The following is a 25,358-nucleotide window of genomic DNA, read 5'->3' as shown; positions in this document are numbered from 1 at the left end:
GAACGATTAAAATTAGACGCATCATGGCTGTCGATACGATGTCCAAGGTTTTACATCTTGTAAGTTTAAAATATTAGTCCTTCATCTTTTTAGTGCAGAATCTTAATATTTCGGAAATTTCCTTCGAAAATTTATGTTTCATATATAATAGTTTCATATACACTTATATATATTTAGTCATGTTTTATATAATTTGAAGTTTACTTTCATGACAAATGAAAAACTAAACATAAATGTTTATATCACAGTCCAACAATTCACATTTAAAATTTATTATTTCCTTATATTATCAATTTAAGAATTTACGACAATTTTTTCCTCTCCAAAAATTTATATTTATTATTTCTTTATGTTATCAGTTAAAAATTTACGATTAATTTTTTTCCGTTAAAATGCAAGATTTTTATTTATTAAATATGAAAGGTTACGCACGAATCGCATTCGACGTACTTACACAAAGTATTCGTAACAGATACTCTTTGCTCAGAAAGGCAATGCTCGTCTAATCGACCTCGCAGCATCTCGCGAGTCACCGTGGCTACAAATTTGGCGAGACTTTCGCGCGTCAGCGGTGACCAGACTCTTCGAGCACATATCCGTTCGTGTACCGAACGCGTACGCGTAAAACGCGCTTTCTCCCCATCTAAGGACATTTACTTGAAAAATCCTCACGCCAGTTTTTTCCGCGGCCCGTTTCGCGCACGGTCGCCAGATAAATTTTCTATTTATTAAACATACAATCGCGCGTAACGATTTGCGCTGGCTTCCGGTGAGAGCTCGCAGCACTTGTCGCAGCTGCAAGCACGCGTATACCCGAGCCCTTTATGGACGTGAAAGTCGTCGATCAACGTTCACAGTACCGCGGTATGATCTAGCGATTATTTTTCTAACCATCAACCGCACTTGATCCCAATGACACAAGGATAATCCTTGCTTGTCAGGATTATATTCGAACGGAAGCGTCATGTTCTCAAACCTATCGAAAAATAAAATCGTAGAAATAAAATCGATAATTTTAAAGAAATAAATAAATTTTTTTATTTTAGATTATTTAAGATGATAAATTTTCTTATCACTTTGGCAAAGAGACTGCAAATGAAAAATTTACTTTGAAATTATCGTTTCGGGATATCCGCACAACACACCGCATTACAAATTGATCTGTCCGTAACCGAGGCAACTCCGCCGAAAGTTAATATCTTCCTACAGAAAAATTGGTACACCGAACGACCGAATAATAGCCTGGCTTTCGGTCCGTCACGCGCGATAGAGCAAACTCCAAGGAGCTTATCGATGGATTGCAACCAGCCGGTCGATCCATTACTCACCGCTTTTCAAAACCGAGATCGATACGCGATACGATACACAAATCAATGTCGAAACTCAACATCTACAGAGACACGATCGCTTTGCCATGATATCATCTCTTTTTGGCGGCGTCGGTACACATTCTACACGTGTACATATCCGAGCGATTCTCCTTTGGAGTGGATCGTACGAACCGATCCGCGATCTACGATCTTCGATTGGCCGAGCCGGATCATATAATTGATTTAGGCTTTCATCGAAACGCTTTTAACTCTGATGCGATGCGCATTTCTTCGCAGAGTTACGGTGAATGCTTTCTGCTCTCGAGAGCGGCCCAATAATACTCCCTCCCGGTAATTCGCCTAGATTGATCTTTACGCTCACTACCGGTTCGTAGATTTGCCGAGTTCATTTCGGATCGGCCGAATTTAATTCACGTGTCCGCGTGACGATAAAATCGAGACGATATAATTGTGGGCCTTCGAATGACCGCGACTGCAATGCGCACGTGAGATAAAATTCATACGGGAACTTAAAGCAATGAAGAAACTTTTTATAATTTATTAAAGTTATAATATCTATCAGATAAATTTTTATCTCTCAAATAATTGAAAATAATATCGAGAGCTATCTCTATATTACAATAATAATAATAATATTCGCGATAATAAATAACATGAGAAACAATATAATTGTGGACCATCGCTCAGATGATCACATGACTGCGATTGCATGCACACGTGAGATAAAATTCATACGTGAGCTTAAAGTAATGAAAAAACTTTTTATAATTTATTGAAGTTATGATACCTATTAGATAGATTTTTATCTCTTAAAACAACCCAATTAATTGAAAGTAATATCGAGAGCTGTCTCTATATTATAATAATAATAATATTATCGCGGTAATAAATATGAGAAATTTTATAGGTTTCAAATTACTACGTGCGTCGCTATTCACGATCAGACATCGTTACGATAAGATTCAATTGCGTATCCTGCCCGCGCTTTCCAAAGTAATTAACTGCAGGTTTATCCCCGTCACGTGACAACTGTTAATTGCTATTCCGTTCGTTTGTTCACTCTTCCACGAACGGTCGTAAGAATAGCACGAATGCCTCCGTCCAGTGCATAGCAATGACCATATGTGCGAACATGTCATAAAAGCCATAATGTATGGCTCAAATATCGACATGTCATAGATTACCAAGCAAGAATATCAATGAGAATAGCTAACGTTGGTAGACGGCATAAGCCTTTTATCGACATGTTTAATTAATAGTCTAGTCATATCTAGTTTTCTCATTCAAACCTTAAAATCTATATATTTTATCCATTTTTTATCCTAAATATTTTATCCATTTCATCCTAATCATAATGCGTTATTTATTTTGTTTATATTTATAGTAATTGAATTTAATAAATAGTAATTTTATTTAAATCTAAGTAAAAAAATAAATAAACATTTATAATTTTAGTTTCGTGAAAAGAGTGGACTGATATGTAAAACAAACAAGAATACAGAAACTGATAATATCAGAAATCTGCAGGCAATATCGCTAAGAAAACTTTTGTAAAATGTGACATTCGAATCGTTTCGTAATCATAGAATTCTAAGAAACGTTCAGCTACCCTTGTCTCGAGTATCTCTTCTAACTGACCCCGGCCCTAATCTGACATTTCCGTCGTGAGATCTCTTCTAGATTTCATCGTCTATTGAGAAATTCTCAGGGGAGTGCTCGGAAGACGCGGTGAGAATTTCAAGAAACACACACATAGAAAGGAAAGAAAAATAAATTTACTGAAAAACAGGATAAAAATTAACACAATCAAATTTGTGCAAATCTCCTTGGAATGCGAGTTACGCGAAATGCAAAGTCAACTTTCAACATATTTAATTAATTATTAATTATATTCAATAGAAATAAAAAATCGGGATAATTCTAATTTCAACGAGATTAATCGGGCTCTTATCGAATATATCCTTATTGCATTTGTTCCTCATGTATTCTTCGAATAATTTGACGGGTACTCACACTTTTGCCGTGGCTTGTACCGTGATGCGTGTGATGAGTATCGAGTTTCATATTGGCGCAACGATTGAGAGCGTGCAGACGCCGGAAAAGGCTCTGCAGCGAGTCGGCCTCGAGGAAGGGGTGGTCCTTGGCTACGCCGGAAACGTCAATTGGGAATTGATAGTCTGAAACACGAAAACAGAGGATCGTCAATTTTCATTTCGCATACTTCGATTATCGCCCGAGATAGGTATTGCGCTTACGCGCGTATTTACGTAAACGAAAAGTGCACCGCGGCGATATTTGATAACGTCAAAAACATCCGGCATATCGGCCGCGATTTGTTTGTTGCGAAGCCACATTCAGGGTCGTTCGGTTGTCGAATGCACTAAACGCACACAGATATGCTCCCTGAATGGGAGCAAATCCGTCCGTTTACTCCACAGGCATTAATCTCCTCGTGATTTCGAGAATGGTCCATCATGTTTGCTGTGCCGTTGTCATACGACTTCATTCCCGCATTTCTTTTTTGCACAACAGCCATTTACATCGGAATAAAGGAACGCGCTGCATTTTTATACAGTTCGTTATGTCGATTGGATCTCATTTGAAATACTTCTCTATTACTTATTACTTTCCTATATTTTTTTGTAAATTTAATAAAAACTAACAGTTTTTGTAATATAAAATCTTTCTTTGCACTCCACTTTATCACGAGAAAATAAAGAGAATTATATAAAAGTTTAAATGTAAAAATATCATAAAAATTACTAAAACTTTCCGTAACCCCGTGGCTATTCTTTATTGCGCACGAAAACTGTTAAATGTCATCGTCATATGGCTTCGAAGGATGAATATTATGAACATTATTATTATTAACACAAACGACCGTCGCAGCCGTACAACGATCATATAACAATTTTCATTTGTAATAAAAATTATATATATAAAAATATATATAAAATTATATATAAAAATTAAGTCATTTCACATTTCATAAAGTCACGTAATTCATTTTGCATATGGCAAAGCTGTCACAATAACAAACTCTAGGAAAATAAAATGTCATCGCATTTTTTATCACTTTTAAAATTGAACTTTTTGATAGTAGATTTTTTGCCTCGTTACGTTATTTCTTCTAGAATTTCTTTATAAATACATTGTGGTGGTCACGCGTAAAGGTTCGGAAGATTTCTGTCACGACTTGCGCAATGCTGGCCTAGATCTCCTAAACCAGATCTTGGATCTATGATCTTTAACCGGGATTTCAGAATCGACTCATCTCAAAGTAGAACGATCCTTTAATGACGAACGTTTCAGCGTCAAAAATCATTTCGCAAAAAAAATATATATATCTTATATCAAAAATATAACTATTTTATCTGATTTATTTAACCGCCAAGATGACAAGTAGAGATGTGTCGTAAAATTCCTTTATAGAAATTAAGGTTTCTCGTAAACAAGCTTGGTAATTAAAAGAAATTCCGTCTACTGTGAGAATTATAAGCGCGCGTATATATCAGCCACGTTTATTTTCATTTATTAAAGCGTACGTAAAGATGATTAACGACTCTAAATAATCTCTGATGTTACTTGATAATGGATAAATTAACCAGTTATCTGCTCTATGTAACATTATATACTCCGCTTCTTCTTTCAAACGCTTCCTACCGGCATCTGTATTTTCTAATCGTTAACATTTTCTGACAAGTTTTCGCAACATCGTGCTTGAATATGGGAATAAATGCTGTGAATATTAACAACTTATTAACAACTATAAACTATCTTCGTAACAATTTCCATCTTCGATTTATATTATCATTCATTGCGTACACGATTTGACACGCGTGTCGTATGCAAATTGTATTGTTATGTAAACTTTCTACCACTAGAAAATTCATTTTTAAGTTACATAAAAGTTGATATATATGTATATATTGAACGATACGTCATGGCAAATAATTTCGCATTCTAATAAAATGTATCAATGAAAATATAGAACGACTCTTGTGTCAATGTTATTTTATGAAGAATGATTTGATTCATGTGTGCTGCATGTGTGCGTATCTTTATATTATATATATATATATATATATATATATATATATATATTTACATCAATCGATTCCAAGCAACAAGATCATTCGTTCACGATTTTACGACGCTGTCGATAGATTTACGTTAATGATCGGCGCTCGCTTCGTGGATATACTAATTACAGACTAATCATGTTTCATTGGGAAATTTGCTGACCACGTAGTCGTTTGTACTTATTTGACATTTCAATTAACAGTGCAAACTTTCACTCGTTGACACAATGACGGCCATCAGCGAATACCGATCTTTGCGGCTGTAAAAACATGTTACTATTGACACATACTGAATCTTGAATCGCGCATGTCGGCCTTTGGAAGGCACTTTTTGTACTTTGTTTTTCATTTTCGCTTTCCCATTTTTCATAAACATTTTTCTTTCGTGAGATTGAAAATAAAAAAATTGTTTTTATAATGGCGAGCTGTTGTCGCTCGCGAGACACAAAAATTCACTCGCAAACGACTTGATAAATTTATCCGGCGGTGCATCGGGCCAAGAATGGCGGTGTGATCGATCGGATCGGACGAGCCTTAATTTATCACGCAGATCGTCAGATACGACACCCACATTCGGTCGCTGGAATTCCACGAAGGATGCGATCGGTCGGACGGGATCCTCTGTGGCCGGACATGACCACATGGTAATATCCTCGCGATTGCGCGCGCGCGCGCGTGTGTGTGTGTGTGTGTGTGTGCGTGTGTGTGTGCGTGCGTGCGTGCGCGCGCGGTGTGGTCGCGTGTGTGCACGTGAGTCGCGTGATTCTCGTACGTGTTCGATGGGCGGCATCGGTATCGGTATTTATATCGTGCCTTGCGCCGACCGACTCGGGTTCAACTGGGTCAATTAGCTACTATTCATAGTGCGCTTCGATCGCGAGAGCTCGTCTGAGTTATGATCAATCGTGCACCACAGACGCATATACGTTTGTGGCCCGACACAAACACACGCGACGCACAAGTTCGTACGTGCATGTGGTGCGTACGCGTAAACTCGTGCCAGACCCGCCGATGTATTAGAATTGTCAGTTTAGAGTTGATAGTTTCGAAGCTCTGTTATGATATATCGAGTACGATTGCAAAAGAATAATGAGACAATAATTAATACTTTCAGATTTTTGATAAAAGTAATAAAAATTTTTCAAGATTTAAGAAAACGTTTAATAAATCTTTTTTACTTTTATCTTCATATTAAATAAAAAAATAACAAACTAATAATATTTAGATAATAATTATATACGTTTTTTTATTGATTATTTAATTAATAAAAAAAATTAAGTTTGCTTATAAATCATTATGGTGAGCTATTTCGTGCAATTCGTTCCATGCAAAAGATTTAAAGTTGTTAATTTATTTTTTGTATTAAAAATACAGTCTAATAAAAAATAGTCACACGCTGGTGAGAAACATGTATTCCTATGCTATATTACAGTTTAGGATAAATTATATCGTTTAGTTGCATAATTTTTTCTTCACGCATTTGGCATCCGGATCGCTGCAGCAGTTACATTGCTCAGAATCTGTTTGCAGGCTGTAGGACCCCGAGCCGCATGCGGGCCTCGCATACACAAATTAAATTAAAGTTTTATAAAGCCGCCTGTCTCCCACGCGCACTGCAAAAAGTGAAAGTCCCTACTGTCTCGTAAGTCCCTCTCTCACGCCTAGTATCCTAATTGCTCGCGCCAACATTATGTAATTATCGATAGTACCGCGGTTGTGCCGCTGTTAGTATTAGGTAATTGAGGCGAACGTGTCGATATAATGCGATAAATATCGAGCGATCGATCGTCCTTAACCCTTAATAAACACGCCAGCATAAATGCGTATAGTCACGCAACATGCCTTCTACACGCAATTCTTTTGTAAGAAATTTCATAAGAAATTTCAGTTAAAATAAGCCAAAGCTTCGAAAATGTTACTTCAAAATTCAATTAAAAAAAAAAAAAAAAAAAAAAAAAAATTATTTCACACTACATTGTTAATTTATCGCGATATTTGTCTTCCATCGAATTGTGTTGAAAACAAAAAAAAAAAATAAATCATCATGACTAATCCAGTGCCAACGAACTTTGTGAATAGTCACCGTTGTGCTCACCGGATGCTTTCGTACACATGCTCGGGGTAACAGCTGTTCGCGTCGCGGATTGTTCGGAGGCGTAAACGCGTCTTCGCAGTTAGGACAGCCCGCTGGCCGGTTCCGTGTCATTCCTCTTCCCGCTTTTGGCATGTGGGTCGCCGCATCACGCGTCGCGGTGTCTCCTGTCCGGCTGCATTGCACCGCGACATGTTTATGGGAGCCTCGACCCGAGCAACGGTCAGCTCTACTGACTCACCGTGCGAAACCCAACGTCGTTCGAGAATCACGTTTCTAACGAGTCAGCGTGTACGTACGTACGCACGCACGCACGCACGCACGCACGCACGCACGCGCGCACGCACGCACGCGCGCGCGCGCAGCACAAGGGCTTCAGCTAGCAAATCAAAGAGGAGGAACGCGCGAGCGCGTTTGCCAGTATTAATTTATCACAACGATTAAACGCTCGAGCCAGCCCTGAAAATTAAGGCTGCGTTTCGATTCCCTTAGCGAGGCAGCCCCTCCGCGCCTGGAATCGGCGCGATTCTCGAACGAGCGGTATAAAACTTTTTCCAGCCGGTGCCTTCTTTTTCGTTTCCGAACGTCTAATTAGAGGCCTCGCGGATTATTGATGATTGCCGCGGCGTCGGATTTTTTACGGAGGGAGATTTGTCGATGAGTTTGGCGAGCTAATGGCTATCTCTCGCATGGCCACGCGCGTCGCGAAGTTATTTATTAGCGGTAATGAAAGAATTGTTAACTTCGAGCTGTGCGACGTCGGAAACATTTAAGTCACAACTCGGAGCGGTGTCAGAGTGCGAAAAATATAAATGCACCATTGCACAAACTATTAAATTCTTCATAAATATAGATCGTTGTACCGAAAAAAAAATCATAATTATTAATAACATATTTAAATGCATGGTGTGTATTTAAATTTAGTTTTAAATGTTAATTATTTTAATAACTAATTTGAGAAAAAGATGCTTTTCGGATAATTAAAATTTTTTTAATAATTTTCTCGACGTCAATAATGCAATACCTCGGAAAGAATTTATTTCAACTTTAAACAGGATTTTGCGGATATGTATACAAGTAAATAAAAAATGGAATCCAGATAAAAATAATCCGAGGTAGCCGCGCCGTGTTATCTGTGCAAACTCAGAAATTCCTGCTGTTATGCGTCAGCCGCAGAAGAATGCAACCCTTGACACTTGTTTCGGCGAGGGTTACGTTGACGCCAACGAGACGCGACGACGTTTTATAGACTGCCTGCCTCATTATTACGAAACCGATGATAAATCCGTCATGAGTAAACAATCGGACGCGAGCAGACGGCTGGCGTGTGCACGAGCGAGTGCTTAAACATTCGCAATTGCACAATCGCGGCACGATGGTATACGTAAAACTATTGCGGCCCAATCGTGATAGGCGAAACGTCACGCGATCGTATTCCCGAATGTAATTTGTTTACGACTAATCGCCGCTCGATGAAACGATACGCGATTCTTTTGCGAAATTTGATTTCTCCGCCAGCGCAGCATTTCGGACACAACGGCGTAAATATGTTTGTCCGCATAACGCGTGAAACTGCGCATCTCTTTTTTTAAAATTGCAACAGTAATATATATATATATATATATATATAGAAACATTTTTTTAAATTCGGTTAATATGTAAAAAAATCGTGATCATCAAATAATAAAATCTGCGGATATTTGATTGTTCTTTGCGTTGCGCTTTAATGCGGGCTATTTTTACTTTCGCCTCGTTCGCGGAAGAAGTTATTAAAGTAATGAGTTATCGAATGGTACTCTAGACACGAAGCTGCAATCGGAAATTCATCAATTATATCATAATACTATTATAAGGGTGGCATCCATTGTTTGCGCAGATTAGATTATTAGATTTGCGAACGTTGTTATGCAACATTGGATGTCAAATGTTACGTGTACTATTTATCATGAAAATATCACGTTTCCTAACAAATTGTCATTTCATTGACATATTGATGTATTAAATAATTTCTCCTCCATTTAAATAAAAAAAATAAAAAAAATATACAATGATAAATATAATTCTGTAAAATGAATCGAATCTTCTTTCTATTTGTTATTATTAAAATTGTAGAAATCAAAGATATAAAAACGAAAATTATCGCAAACTAATAATAATTAATTTTATCGATGTTGTGTAAATTTCAAAGCCACCTACTCTTATTTTGTACGAATTAAGAAAGCTCCGTTTAGAATTTCTTTGTTATGTATTATTATTTTAAATATCCTATAAGCACACATTCTATCTCTAATCTCTAGTAAATTTTCGTTCAATTTATTTCATTATTTGAGTTCTTGCGATAACACGCGTGATTAATCACACAATTCAAACTTGCCTCCGATTAAATAATTTTCTCGTGACCAATACGATGTTCACCATTCGAAGCTGAATCCATGTAACAGTATCAAAGTATTCCGCCGTGAATTTTGATACGCGTTTACGTAATAGTCGCGCGTGAGAGGAGACTCGATCATTACATCGGACATTATATCGGTATATGGAAGGATCTCCGTTGCAGGATATCGTCGATGCCGATACTAAACGAAGGACGAACATTTTTATTCGTAGCCGGACTATAATTACGCCCACGTAGCACAGCGGTATGACATAAGATCGTCCTTTTAGATACGGATGACTTCACTCGCGATTATTGCGCCGCGGGCAAACTAATTATCGTGATTTTTGCGCGAATTGTCACGGCGGAATGATACGAATCGATGGGCGTTCACTCCTACGTGAAAATACGAGCGCGCGCTGTTACGTGCGAGACGCGACGCGATGTTAAGCAATGAAGTCAAAAGGGAACTGTCTTGAGATTGAACTTTTTATTTAGGATACACGATACACTTGATGAATCGAAACGAGGATGTTTTCACTTTTCGAATGTCTGACGAGAACTTTTAGCGTGCAAGACGGATCTTCGTTCGCGACGAGATAGGCGATATTTCAATACAATAAAAGAAGAAGAAGAAGAATAACCAATTACGCAACACGTTCTGATATAAAACATGATGATTGGGGCGGTTTCCTAAGAAGAAAAAAACATGAAAATTGGCAAATGTGTCGTTATATATTGCGATTCGTTTGGTTAGTACTAGTAATAAATCTCGTAATCGGTTACGAAATAAAGCTTTATCAGAATGTTTGTTTAGGCCTTATTTTTGAGAGGAAAGGAAAAAAAATGTTTAAAACTATTTTAGTATCAAAAAAAAGGTTCTCGAATACCGAGTTGCGTACGTAACAACACGGACTATTTTCGATGATTTTTCCTACATGAAAGCTTCTCTAATCGGACGTTCGAATGGTGTCATTTTAATTCGTAATTTTTAAATATAAGTTTATTCACGCGGAAAGAACACTCTTGCTGGAAAATTTAAAAATTTGATCAGATCTAAAAAATGGTCAAATTGGTTGTCAGATTAAAAATTTTTACAGTATTATTATTATTATTATTATTATTATTATCTGTAAGCATTATTATTGTATTATTATTATCTGTAAGCATTTTGTATATAATAATTTTTATGATTTAACAAAATTATTTTCAAATTATATTTATTTTAAATATGCAATTATAAAATGTTTTTAAAAGGCAAGCTTGATTATCGTAATAATTATAGCACGTTAGCTCAGACTATCGCATATCTCAATTACAATAATGTACAATAATCTGTATGTTAATTCAAATATTGCATTAAATATGTATATTAATAATAAAAGCCGTTCTTATATATAAGAACACATTTCAATTTCGGAAGACTAATACTAGTAGAGAAAAACAGTTTCATAATATATATTCCTTGAGGAAATTTAATCTTCTAAGTCTAAGCAGTTTAAATATATTGGCATCATGCAAATGCAGAAAATCAAGCGGAATGCAAATGCGCAGATAACGCTAAAGGACACTTGAGAGAAAATGTACAATTTGCATAATAAAATCATAATGACGCCAAGGAATACACTCGTCACGTCCGCGCGAACGGTTAACGGAACCTGATAGAACATTTCACTTCGGTAAAAAGGTCCCGCTTGTGAAATTCAAGGATTTTACCGTTTAAGCCGGAGTTATTGCAAAATTTTCAAATCCCCGACCGGTGGGGCGATCCCGGCCCGGAATGTTGCGACATTATTGCCCGATGGAGCGTGTAGCGCTCGACGCGGGGAACAAAATGTCGAGCACACACCGCGAGAGCCGAGATAAGATAAAGGCTGTAAACCGCGCTCGCGTAGACGAAATAAATTGCAAAAGGCGTAAATCGGGCGATCAGGCCGGGCCGATTGTCGATTAACGTTTCGCCGGCGCCCTGTTTACCTTTCATGTCTCCGCTAAGGCAACGTCGACACATCCGTGGCTGCGCTGAGCAATGAGCTTCTCTCCCGCGGAAACGACGGAAATGAAAGCCCCTCGCTGTCACACGAACGTGAGAAATCCGACGCGACTCATGGCTACCAGCCAACTCCTAATCTCTCACCCACACAATCATGGTAGCGCGATCGATCGATCGGTCGGTGGACGTGCGATTACCAGGCGCGCTTAGTTCTACGCGATCTACGCCCCGATTCAGCGATCGATCTTGATCGCACCTCCGCTACCGGAGGAATCTCTCTCCTCGCAGTTAGGATCCCACGGTTCGCAGGTGATCGACGAATCATAGAGAGCGCGCGAGACTCAGACCGAGACTATTGATACATCAGGGTAAATAAATGGAATGTTATTGACTCTGATGATCGAATGACAAATCGATAGATTTGCGCGTGTCAGTATTTCTACCGCGTCAAACTTTATCGATCCCGTGACCCCGTGGCTAGAGCGGCCTTCGGTTCATCGACACCCCGTCATGCGCGTGATAAAAACAGGAGCATTCGCACAGTCAACACCGCGTGCACGTCGCATTTATTTCGAGTATCTCATCCGAGTCGTGTTCAATTAATAATTGTCACCAGTTAACTGCAAATGATCTATTTGACGACGCGTTTATCATTCATTACTTATATAGATCACTCCTTCGAAATGTCATACACTCGCAAGCCGTCACGCAACTTCTTTCACTTCTCCTCCACGTTATCAGAGTCCAATCATCGTTTAAAAATTAGTACTCTTGACAACGTTACTGTACTTGCGAGGATAGATCGGGCAACTGGCCTTCCACCTCGGCGCGATGTCGAGGTATTTACTTTGAAGAGTCTCGGTTCCGTACACATCTCAGGTCACCGATAGACGCGCGGGTAAATCGATTTGGCGAGCGTAACACGCAGTGCCATGCGATTCGGAGCGACGAGCGACGAGCGATTCGTTCACGAGCAAACCGTGGCGAACGTAGTAGTGACTCTTTCGCCGGTCGGTTCTCCACTAGCGGTCGTCGGCGCGTAGCAGCCGATATAGAAGAGAGGCTCAGCACACGAAGAACAACTCTACCAAGCGTGTGGCTGAGAGAGGGAAGAGGCCGGGTGGAGGAGTAGAGGAAGAAGCGGTGGCGAGAGAGAAGAAGGGAGGGAGAGGGAGAGAGAGAGAGAGAGAGAGAGAGAGAGAGAGAGAGAGAGAAAGAAATCGTACCCGAGGGGCAGCTGGTCCCAGAAGAGGGGAAGAGTCAAACATACAAATGCACGAAGGAAGCGTGTGCACGGTGAGAGGCACGAGTGTTCGTACGAGAAGGGGAACGAGGGGAAACGGGAACGGGCAGAGATGCAACCGATGCATTTCACGGGTGCATGCCCCGCACTCGACTTCGCTCTCGTGCGGCCGGGTAGCACGAGAATAAGACGGATATATCCCGCGGATGCACGACGCAGTCGACCAATGTCGAGTTGTCGTAGCGTTGCCATCAGATGCCTATTGTCCTCTGTAATTCACTTCAATATGATTGTTTAATACATTTCTTTTTAATTTGATATTTTCACCAAAAAAAAAAAAAACAATTTGTAATTTTTAAATTAAGAAGAGCTTTAAGAAATACCTCGAAGCAATTAACTTTATGGAATGAAGAAATTCTGCAAATCCTTCAAAAGAAAATTAAAAAATATATTTTTAAACTTATATTAAAAATATACGCTAGCTATAACTTATTAATAAATTTAGGCATCAAACTGAAATCTTGAAAGTAATCAACAAGTAGAAATATTTAAAAAACGCTTTTTATTCTTGAGTTAACAGCGATAGATACTTCGTAAATTTCTTTTATAAATAAAAATCTTTCTGACACCTAACTAAACATATCAATTAATAAATTTTCTTAACTCTTTGAAGGAAAAGCGTGACGTATAAATAATGCAACATCTCTGAATACAAAGCAAATGCGGGAAAATCCCCTAACGTCGAAAGCTAAAAGGGGTGACAAGCCTGAATGTGCGTGGCTCACGATCGCCCGAAATACACGTCTAATTTTCGCGTCGCAACGGAACGTCTTTTCCTTGCTAACGCCTGCAGAAAACAAACGCGAAGAAAATTTCCTGTACCAAGAAAGCTCTCAGAGACGATCGTCGTTTCTCCACGGTGTTTTACTGGGTCACAGCTTCCAAAAAAAAATTCTCACTATCGCGACTCGATGTCTCTCTCATAACAGATCCTCGAAGACGTCACAAATATAAATTATATTGGATATAGCTCGCAGTTCTGCGAATTACGAACTCTTGTGTGAAGCGCGGAAAAAAGCCTGGTGCCAAAAGCCATTTCACAACAAAATAACGAACAGTCGTCGCGAAACACGATGAGATTCTAAGAATCTTGCGAGAAGAATTTAGGCCTGATCATCACGCGGAATTTAACTTTATTTTTTCCAAAAGCGCGTTGTAAATAGTGCTTAATCGCCAGCGATGCCATTATCGCAATTAAATCTGGGCGATCTTAATGCACGTGAAGGCATGCGTTGGCGACTCACATAAATTCACCAGCGTCACGAGTAAAACGAGGCGACGCCGAACAACTTAATTCGTGACGGTGCAGGTAAACCGTATACTGCTTCCCTGAGACATATTTCTCGTTATATGAAAACGCATTGCAGATTCAATCGGCGTCCGAGTGGACGATCGCAGCGGTGGCGAAGCGACGCCAATCGTGTCCGTGCGAATTTCTCGCTCCATCAGCGAGCGGATCAGGAGTGGTCAGGAGCGAAGACAGATGCTGCGTGGCGGAAAGTGCAACATTCATGTATCCCTTCTCGTCCACCGAGGGATCCATCTCGAGAGACTATTTGCGGCCCACCAACGACGATGAAGACGCTTTTCGTGGAAACGCCGCGCTCGGCGTTTTCATGCCCGTAGAAACTGTGTCTTCGTGTCATCTGTCCGTTCTACGTTTCCACTCGCGAGTTTACATTTCATTTTCTTCTGCGTGAGATATACGCAGGAACCGGCCTGTCGCGAGATGAGTTGGTGAAAGAGAGAGAAAGGGAGAAGGAGAGAGATATCTCGGAAGCGCGACTTCGCGGGAATTTTCATTCTATTACTGGAGAACGCCGGCGACGCGTATTATTTCGCGTGTCACGCTAGTTTTAGTTGAAATTTATTTATACGGGCTCTGCCTGGCGCAACTAGGAATCAGCGAATGCACATACAAAGGTATTTTAAATGCTCACGGTCTTGAATTTAATTTGCGAAAAATTTGCGAAAAATCAAAATTTATGTCCTCGAAAATACATGGAGTTTCAATATGCACGATCATAAATTCAATTTTAATGATTTGAATTTTAATTTATCAATTTACATTCTTAAAAATATATGGAGTTTCAAAACCCACTGCAGATTTTATATATATATATATATATATATATATATATATATATATAAAATCTATATTAAATAAACAAATTGTTTCAAGTACAAGATTTTTTCTCTAATTTTGTAATTTTTTTTAAATTGTAGTTTAGGACTAAAATAATTTCCTTGGCACGAGCCTTCGTAATCTTTCTTACAGCGTGGTCTTTATATTAGATACGATTGCTGGCAGTTCGTGTCAACGACAGAATCAATCTTGACTTGATTTCGCGGCTAAGGTTAATCGTCTGACGTATTTTGTCAGCCGCGTGCGTTTAAAAACGTTTAAAAACGCCGCCACATTCTGTCATGTGGGAAATCTACCCCCGCGAATCTCCCAGCCCACCTACAAAGATCCCAGTAACAAAGACAGAGATTCGTGGAAATGCTGGCTACTGTATGCATATGCACTTAAAACTAAGACTACCGGTCGTTCCTTTGTGATTCCTTCCCATCTTCCTTTTTCAATCGGCTATATTCATCGTTCCGTTAAAAAACGGTGAATTCGGCTCATCACCGTCAAATCTTTGTGCTCGGGGCGAAAGAGGGAGAAGATGCGGATTTATTCAGGTGCACGTCACTGCGCTTTCGAAGTTGACTTACCCTCAACAGATATGTCAAAGACCCCTTTGCTCTCGGTGAGATCTATGTACGCACCCCGCGAACTATTCCTGGCGCGTCGCCAAAATCTTAGATGACCGATTCGTGGGATTCGCAGCTCCATTAAGACTCGGACGTCGATTTTGGATCCTCATTGGGATCCATATCTCTATATCTCTTATATCTCTGTTCAAAATTCTTAGACCAAAGCTAATGTAAGAAAAAGAATATTTCATTTATGGACGGCGTCTTGGTATCCGCGCGAATTTATTTTACCTAATTTCCGGAAATAAAGCTGTTCTATACAGGAGATAACACTTTTGCCAACAAATCTAAAAATTTAGATAGATATAAGTTCGAAAATAATTTTGTTAAATCAAAATTATTATATAGGACAAATTGCTTAAAATGATAATAATAATACCGCAAAAATTTTTTATCTAAACACACAATTTGAATGAATGTAATACACAATAATTTTGAAGATTCAACAAATTATTATCAGATGTATTTCTGACCAAATTTTTAAATTTACCGGCAAAAATATTCCGTGTATGATGGAATTAATTTGGAATTAATTACGTTTGTCCCGTCCGCAATTTGTTCACTTCCGGTGTCAATTACAATTACAATGCGATATCTCACGTTATATATGCATTTAACGTGAGATATCGCATTACAAATATACATTTGATATTTTTATTCTTTTCATGTTCATTTATTTAACAGCCTCGTGAAAACCGAGGAAATTTATTTCGAACATTCTACCCACAGTGACTTCACGTGTCTCGTATGCGCCAGTCAATCGATTCAATTAAGATATCTAGAGTCACCAAATTGAAATTTATTTCGGGAAATGTCTGAGGAGGAAATGACATTATCGAACACGACGATTCGAGAAGACACGTTTACGTAATTGCGTTATCGGGCGAGCCGACAGCCGTTCGTCGGGCGCGAAATCGGCTTCCTCGTCTCGAGAATACACGATGGCACGCTTCAAATAGCCGTCAGAGTGTACATCTTCGGCTCGCGGTTTCCCGAAATACACGCGGGTAAATTATATCCTTCCCGGTAGAATCGGGCAGCCTACCAACACGCGCCGTCTCGCCTCCACGGTTATCCTCGTCGCTGTCACGAAGCGCCTAGTTCGATGCACCAAGGAGACCCCGCTGGGACGATTGGAGTTTCGGTTTCGGTATCCCGGCGAATTTCAGGCGCGGAAATACCTGTCCCGAGGCGATTTCCTAGCTCCCCGGCCATCTACGGATTTGGCAGCGCTCCAGGCTATTGCCCTCCCTGAAAAACGGGAGGGCTGACTTTACGGAGAAAACCCCGCGTTCGAACTCCCCCCGCGCGCGCGCGTTCGGAGCGGGAGCTCCGAAAGATGAAGGAAGCCGGATGAGTCAGGCGAGATCTTTGATCAGGATGAGTTACTTCTCGATTTAAATACCTCTGAACCTCGGAGTGTACAACGATCGTGTTCCACGATCGCGTTGCGATTCAGCGCGAATCTAATCGCTAAAATTGATACGGTCTTGCGGACAAGGAATATTATTATTCGATATTTTACTCATGGGTTTGTTACGTTTGTGAGTATTCTATGTTTCAGCGGAACGCCGGAACCGCCTGCGATTCCGAAATATAGTATACGTTTCCAACAAATATTGCGTACAACATTATCTCGGGCTAAAATAATAAATGCGGAGATACGGGTACGCGGGCCAACGTCCGCGGAATTGAATTTAAGCACGTGGGAGAAATTATAGCGTAAGAGAACAGAAATTCGCGCGAGTACGCATAATTTATACGATTTACTGTAGACAGGTCCCAACGATTATACGAAATCACAATAAGTCTGACGCATTTCCTCTGGAAATATGAAAGTATTTTCTGACAGGTATTTATAGATAAGCGAACAAACGTGCAGGCAGAAGGATTTCGTTGTACATTTTCAGAATTAATGACAGGAGCGGCGATGCGACACGGCAAGAAAACACCAGATAATCTGCCCACATTGCTAATATACTCTTTTGTCCGCGAGGGGTCTTCGCACGGGCGAAGGTTTCCCGAGGGGTGGTTTACATTAATCCGGTTTGCACAGTAATTCGTTTACGACGAATATAGAGGTGTGGCTGGTCGCGCGCGCCGCGACGTCTCCCGAGTCTCGTATAGAGCTGTCCTCCTCGGTATATTTTAGCGCCGTGAACTTTTTCATTTTTCATTGGTGCTCAATGTCACCGCTCGAAATAACCCCCTCGATTGCACGTACGTGTTGAACGTGTAATCGTGTTTGCGCGAGTGAAGGTAACCCTACAATGCATTTAATTTCCATCCAGATCTAAAAATAGCATACAGAAACACATTTTTATATCCGACTATTGTACCGTTACATAATAATATCGCGTAATTATACACTGCATTATTTCTTTATATTTTGTTTCATAACTTTGTAACATCTGCGAAGTTAGGACATTATCTTTTAAAAAATTAACTTTTTGTCAAAATTCTGAATACACCCTTAAGAATTCTGGAATATCTTCGTAAAAATAGCTCTTGTAGATTAAAAAAAAAAATTACATTGATAAATTTTGTATGACAAATATATATAATTTATATAAGAAAGTTATGTATTTGAATATTTGGAGGGCGGGTGAAATTAATTCTTTGATAAGAAATAAACTCGTTATCACGCGACATCTTCTTTCGCGTCGAGAAGGATTAAACGGATATTGAGTTGAGATATTTGGGTACAATATCATAGGAGATCCTGCCTCTCAATCGCACGTGACGTCAAGCGGATTTCGAACCGAGGCCAAGTATTTTCAAGACCAGAGTTCATTTCCAAGTAGCCTTTAAGATTCGTGTCTAGAGGTGTCACGTGACTCTCGAGAGTTTCAAGGGTGCATTACTCATTTGCGATCGTAAAGAACTGGTGCACCAAACGATCGAATATGTTCGCTTTTTTCTCCGGACATCAAAAAATGACGGCGGTGATGCGGAAGAACAGTAGTCATATGAAGGGAATCGTTTCTCGCTGACGTCAGTTTGGCTCATATCAGAAGTCAGAAATAAAAAATATAAGATAAAATTCACCAATGACAGTATTGTTCGTCAAAGAGATATCGATAGGAGAATATTTCATTTCCTCTAAATTTACAATCAGCTTTTTTTATCTTTCTATAAAAATATGCATAGACAATATAATCTTCAAATTTTATATAACAAATTGTTTATAATAAATAGATTCCTAATCATATTTTTCCAATTGAATTTACATTTTGCACTTCTTATCAGTTGCGTATGGAAGTTGTAATAATAATTATTAAAAATAATTTAAATAATAGAACGTGTAAAAATTTTTTTTATTTGCTGCTATAAATTTCGCTTTAATTTTTTAGCAAAACCGCCAAGATAATCAAATTCGTTAAACAGCTGTTATACAATTTTCCAAACACAAACCCCACGATTTGATAAGTTACCCTAGAACTTAATTTCTTCGGACGAAATATCGCGTGTTGTTTCGCAAGGCAAATGCTCCTCGCGTATCGCAAGCTAAGGTTTTAATTCGTCGATGAACATTTGCACATCCTCTCTATCGTATGTGAGCGAACGTCACGACAATTAGAATTAGCGTTCGTGAGAGACGGCGCGTCTGCACCGCGAAATGCAGCCGCATAAATTAGCGAGCGCGTGCGTCGGGCGAAAAAGGGATTGGCTGCAGCACTTAAGTGCCAGCAAAGTATCCCGTTCGGTCGCGTATAAATCGCCGCCCTCGCCCACCGGGGCGAATTTACATTTTCGCCGACCGTCGAATAATTTATCCCGAGCGAGATTACTTTGTCGCCGGCGCGAGAGCGGCGCGTGCGAGCAAAAAGAAACGTCGGCATCGCGATGGGATGAGACGAGGGTTGGGGGACAGGTTGGGGGCAACCTGAGGAAATTATTTGCGAACGATCGAGCCGTTCTCGGAGACGGCTTAATCGTCGATGCCCCGCACGTACCGTGGGAAGCGGCGATTAAATTGTACACATCGGCGAATTTCGCTGGCGCTTCGCCGACTAACTTTGCAGGCCAAGCATCTGGGAATTTATGGGGCTTGATTAAAAAAAAAAAAAAAAAAAAAAAAATGTAAGACACGCCCTTGATGGCACGGAAAAATCCGCGTTGCAATATCGGTACTTTCATATTAAACTGACCTTCATATCGTAGACCGTGGTCCACTCGATGGCACCCATTCATCTCTTATATTAACTCGTTGACCTTATATCGTAAGAAAATTTTACGCTATTGTAAAAACTGGAAGCTTTTCGCTGAACTCGGAAAATCTCATCGTCGCTTTTTTGCGCCGGTTCGTGTGCTGTGTCGTCGGGAGAAGACGATTTAAAATATTGCGCGCGATGACGGGATCATTACACGGCTGTCAAGCATTCCTGATGTGCGAGGCACATAAATCCGTCTGAGTTTTCACCCCCTTCGAGATGAAATTCGCGACTTCTGATTTATACGGCGGCGGTCGACGACGCCGAGAATTCGGGGGCTTTGATGTTTGTCGAAGGAACGGCCATCGTAAAGTAACGCGCTATTTCGCGGAATTGACGGCGGGAGGAACGACAGCGTAACCCAGTTGCGTCCGAATTAAATCTACCAGGCGTCGCAGTTATGTTACGGGCGGTCATATTTCCGGGTGTGTTCGACGGCGGAGAAGAGAAGAAGTCGCGGAACATTTATACGCATCTACCGTACTGTCGGAGATGCCGAAGAAACGAGGAGCAGATGCTCCTCGCGCGGCGAGGAATTACCGAAATAGACGTGGGCGATATTTGCGTTTGATTTCGAGAGAACTCGCCCCCCCGGCGCCCTTCTCTTTCGACGTCGGGGATCCGCTCAGATTGCATAATTCTCGCTTGTACGCTTTGAAGCGCCTGCGGTAGATTAATCGGATCTAACATGAAACTCCATTGCGGCATCGTGAAATTGATGTGGAATATTCAGTGATCTAAACTTGTGCTTAGTCGGATGAAATTTAAGAGCGAACCTCATTCCACGCGGCAATTCCACGAGAGCACGGAAAGGCTTTAATTCCAAAAATTACTCAGCGCGATCGCTATAATTCGACGCAATTGCGGAGAATTTGAACAAGACGAGTTTACTCAAACGGAACGTGGAAATTAACGACCCCTCGATTTACTCATCCTGATGAACTCTAATGAACATTGTAATCATTGTGTATTTTTATACAAGTTTAAACAATCACAGAAATATATCTATGTCCATAAAAAAAAAAAGATCCAGAAATATAATAATATTTCATAAATATAAATCGTCGAAATTTCATTTCGAATAATCATCGTATTGATACATGAAAAGAATAATTTTACTGTAGACTCTAAAAATTTAGCTAGCTAGCAGATCCAGAAAAAAATAGTTTTATTGGACCTTCAAAATTATTATATGCAATATTCAAAGATTGATTTCTGGATCAAGGATTTTGTAATATTATTATGCTTAAGTGTTCCAAGTAACATGTTTGACAAAATTATTTTCAGATCTGTATCTGGCCAAATTTTTAGATTTACCAGCGAACTGTTTTCTCCGTGTACACGGCAAATGTAAATTGAAGCAACGATCGCTCGATATCGCGATTGATGCAACGTACGTCTGACGGCGGTCTAACACGTTGCAGCCGCGTACTTCAGTCATTAGGAACGGCCGGCCGGTACACACTGCTAAATCACGGTCGAATTTATTTACGTCGAGAAGTAACGGACGCGCCGTATCGGTTGCAGAGGAGAGGCCCTTCTTCATGGTCGACTAGCCACGATTCGTTCTCGTAATCGTACCGCTCATTGAGTTCCCTTCCCCCCCCCCCTCCCCACCCCTATCCCACCGCCACCGCGGATGCTTTCCAGTCCAGCAGCGATTCTTTATGCCTCGCGTAATCGGATAGACGTAACGACATCGTTTGTCATTACGAACCAGTTGTAACGACTGCCGGGCGATTGGTACATCGTCCCTCGCTGCGCATCCATATCTCGCCGCGCTACGAACGCATCGGCCACGAGCGCCGTGATGGACGTTCCTATTGCCGGCGACGGATTATTAACTACCCCCTGCCTTATTAAATTAATCCCCCCGCTTTATTTATCGAGGACCGGGCCGCGGTGCGGTTTCAAAAGAGTAATTAATACGCTTTAATGTAACAGCGATGCCATACATTTGCCCCTCGCGCCCTTCCCGCCCTTCCTTTATCCTTTTCTCACATTTTTCTCGCGATCACGTTATGCAATACGGCCGATCAAAATTAACATAACGCGTCAGCGACCAGAGGGACAAGTCTGGCTGAGTCATCGAAGGAGTCATAGTTCTGGGCCTTGTCTCGAATTTACGATCGACAGCAGACGCACGCAGAAATTCGTACGTATGACGCGTGCATTCGGGTGTTACGTAATAAAACGACGCTGGTGTCATAACTGATGGGTCGTTTATCGAGATATCGCATCGGGAGCGAACGGACGTATGACTAATTGGCCATGCCAATGCACGTTGCGGACCACACGGCAGCGGACCTGTCGGATATCTTTTATTAGCATCGTCTATGCTGAATGTCCTGAATAAATGACAAAAAGTCGAGCGTGCGCTTGTGATTAGATGGCGAGACGCGTCCAAACAGGCAGATAGCGATTTATCAAGATCGGAGACGGGGTGTGATCGATCGCCCCGGTCGGTTCACGCGAGTCACGTAGACACTGAAAGGCTGAGACAAGCGGTGGTTTTCACGTGGAATCGTGATACAAGCCCGTTTGTGCTCTCTTCATTAAAAACCGAGAAACGCTTCGCGGAAAAAGCCATCGATTACGTTAAGGTCTGAAATACGACGCGTCGTTTATCTCCTTATCGCTTCAATGTGTGAATTTGTTTCGTCATTGCGGAAATCTGAGAATATTTTTTTAGATTTAACAAAGATGAGATTTTCCTTTAGCACACATGTAAAAAATTATTATTATTTGTGATTTTTATATAGAATTTATAGTGGAATTATATTTTCAATTCTTTTTCTTACTTTTGACATCAACCTACATAAGAATGACACAAAACTGACAAAAACTTTTGAACGATTTCAATTTACCATGTAATTGGTTATTTTTCAAAGTCACTGAACTTTTTGAATCAGCAGTTATTTTCATTAATCAAAGTTTGAAGAAGATGGATCTGCTGTCTGGACGAAAAAAAATGATTTTCAAACTTTCACTATTGATATTTAAGTCAATTAGATGTTTCAAAATACTTCATATACTTCAAATACTTCAAAGATACAAATTGAATTCTATTTTAAAAATAAGATATCGAAAAATTATGCATGCGACTAATATAAATATAAATCATCCCTCGATAACATTTCAGCAAATAATGAACGTCACGAGAGAGAGAGAAAAGGACAGTTCATTATTTTTATCTCTGTAATTATCAGCTCTTTTCCTCGATAAGAATATTATTATAGCTATTATACTATTATACTATTTAGCAAGGACTTTTCTATATATCGGTCATCAAATATTTCTAAAAATATCGTATTGAGGACGTAACTTCCGTTGTAACTGTAACAAAAAGAGAATGAAAGCGGAAGAGGTGAAACTAGGTGTGAGAAGGTTATTTAAACGAGCCCGTTGTTACGAATGTAACTAGGCGACCCAGTTCCTTCGATCTACTCGCGATTTTACATTAAAGGCATATACATGGAAACTGGGTGAAGGTTTTGCCGCGTCGGATGCTCTCGCGATATATTTCCGCTTGCGCGATTATTATTGTAGCGTGGGTGTCTGACTGTGCTTTATTTCCGGCAAAAGTACGAGTTCTTCGTCACCTGTTAAGCAGTTCAGTTCGGACAACCTGTCATCAGTAATGGTTGCGATTCACCGAGATGAAAACCGTGATTAATAACTTGATCCTACTAGAGCAAACATTGAGGATGTAAAATAAAATCTTCGCATAAAAAAGTTACAGCTAACAAGTAAATCTAAAAATCTCCAAGTTAATCTTTGTAATATTTTCTGATTTACATATAAACAAAAAATATTCTTGGCATTTTATTTCTATATTATTTGTAAAATATATGAATAATATAATAAATTCATAAACATATACTGTTACAGTGATATTACTACATATAACGTTTAAAAAAGTTAAATATATTATAAATTATTTAATATAACATATATCTCTAATTGTTTATATGTATTTTTAATTCCAACGAATAAAAATAAATAATTATTAAAATATTTTTTATCAAAGTTGTTGATCCAAACATTCCGTTATAAACCTGATGTCTTTAATGAAATTCAAGCCTGAAGTATGCACAATGCATGCGAAGTAATTCTATTCGTGCTCGAAGCTATCACTACCTGTCGCTCCAGTTTCAACCGATATTCCCACGGTTGGCTGGACTCTCTAAACAGCCATCATTTCTCCGGAATATATTTCCAGTGCCGATGTCACGTTCTCCAAGGCCTTATGGGAACCATTTACGCGACCTTCCAAACGGGCTTGCACCCCGAGGAGAATCCGAGGAGTCGAGTCGAGCCGGGCCGAAGATCAGCCGTGCATAGCAATCAGCCTTCGCGGTGTTTCGCAGATATATAAATGCTCCTCTCGTAGTACTAGCTCGAGGAGTTAATATTTCATGCTATCCTTAATTGGTAACGTGAACACGGGACGCGGCTAAAAAAATCCCCCGGCTAAGTGAATTACTATAAAACGAGACGCTGAGCAAACTATTTATGGCTCGCGTCCTTCGAAATATCCCACCCTGACGTCTACGATCATTAATTCCCAACAATTCGAAAGATATTATCATTACTCATGCACGGTATTAAATACCCATTAATTTTCATTGTGATGCGAATCCGATTTGGAATTACGAGCGGAAAATTACCTTAGAGATAGTCCGATATCTCGGAAGTGCCGGATCAAAGCCGGAATTTTCCTGGATAACCGTTTCCTCGATTCGATATGCAATTACGAGCGGCCGAAGCGGGATAAAACGACAAATATATAACCGATGATTCCTCGAAACGGTCTATTCCCGCGATTCGAACGATTAATTACATCGCGACCAAACGAGGAGATCAACTGTATCTCTCGCAGCTGTGGAGGATTCTGGGTAAGAGACGAATAGTCTGTCTCGGCCCGAGCTCGGAACGAGCTTATGTTCCCCCGCGATAGACAGGCAAAGGAAAAGAAAGAAGATGGGTAGGTGAAGAGACAAAGAGACAACGGTCTCGATGCGCCCCGTCGTCTCTGGCTTCGTGCCAATCCGGCTCGCAGAGAAGACAGAAAGAGCGCGGCACGTGCTTCCGACACCCCGCGATTTCGTGAATCCGTGACTGCTAACGCGCGACGCTCGCGCTTGATTGAAATTATTTTGGCATACTGCGAGAGAGAGAAAGAGAAAGAGAGACAGAGAGGAGG

The 25,358-nt window shown here is 40.1% G+C and overlaps 1 protein-coding gene across 2 annotated transcripts in view; it reads right to left on the bottom strand.

Moving 5' to 3' along the window:
* Nucleotides 1-25,358, bottom strand: part of cv-c (RhoGTPase activating protein) — a 205,890-nt gene that overhangs the window by 20,820 nt on the left and 159,712 nt on the right. For both annotated transcript variants that reach the window (XM_011636672.3, XM_011636673.3), the window contains exon 10: nucleotides 3,345-3,508. In XM_011636672.3, coding sequence (XP_011634974.2) covers nucleotides 3,345-3,508 — 164 coding nt within the window. The remainder of the gene's footprint in view (nucleotides 1-3,344; nucleotides 3,509-25,358) is intronic.

This window comes from Pogonomyrmex barbatus, unplaced genomic scaffold, assembly GCF_055798465.1.
Source record: "Pogonomyrmex barbatus isolate J1 unplaced genomic scaffold, ASM5579846v1 scaffold16, whole genome shotgun sequence".
NCBI classification, from domain to species: Eukaryota; Metazoa; Arthropoda; class Insecta; order Hymenoptera; family Formicidae; genus Pogonomyrmex; species Pogonomyrmex barbatus.
The sequence above is the reverse complement of the archived record's forward strand: the minus strand, read 5'-3'. Positions and strand labels throughout refer to the sequence as shown.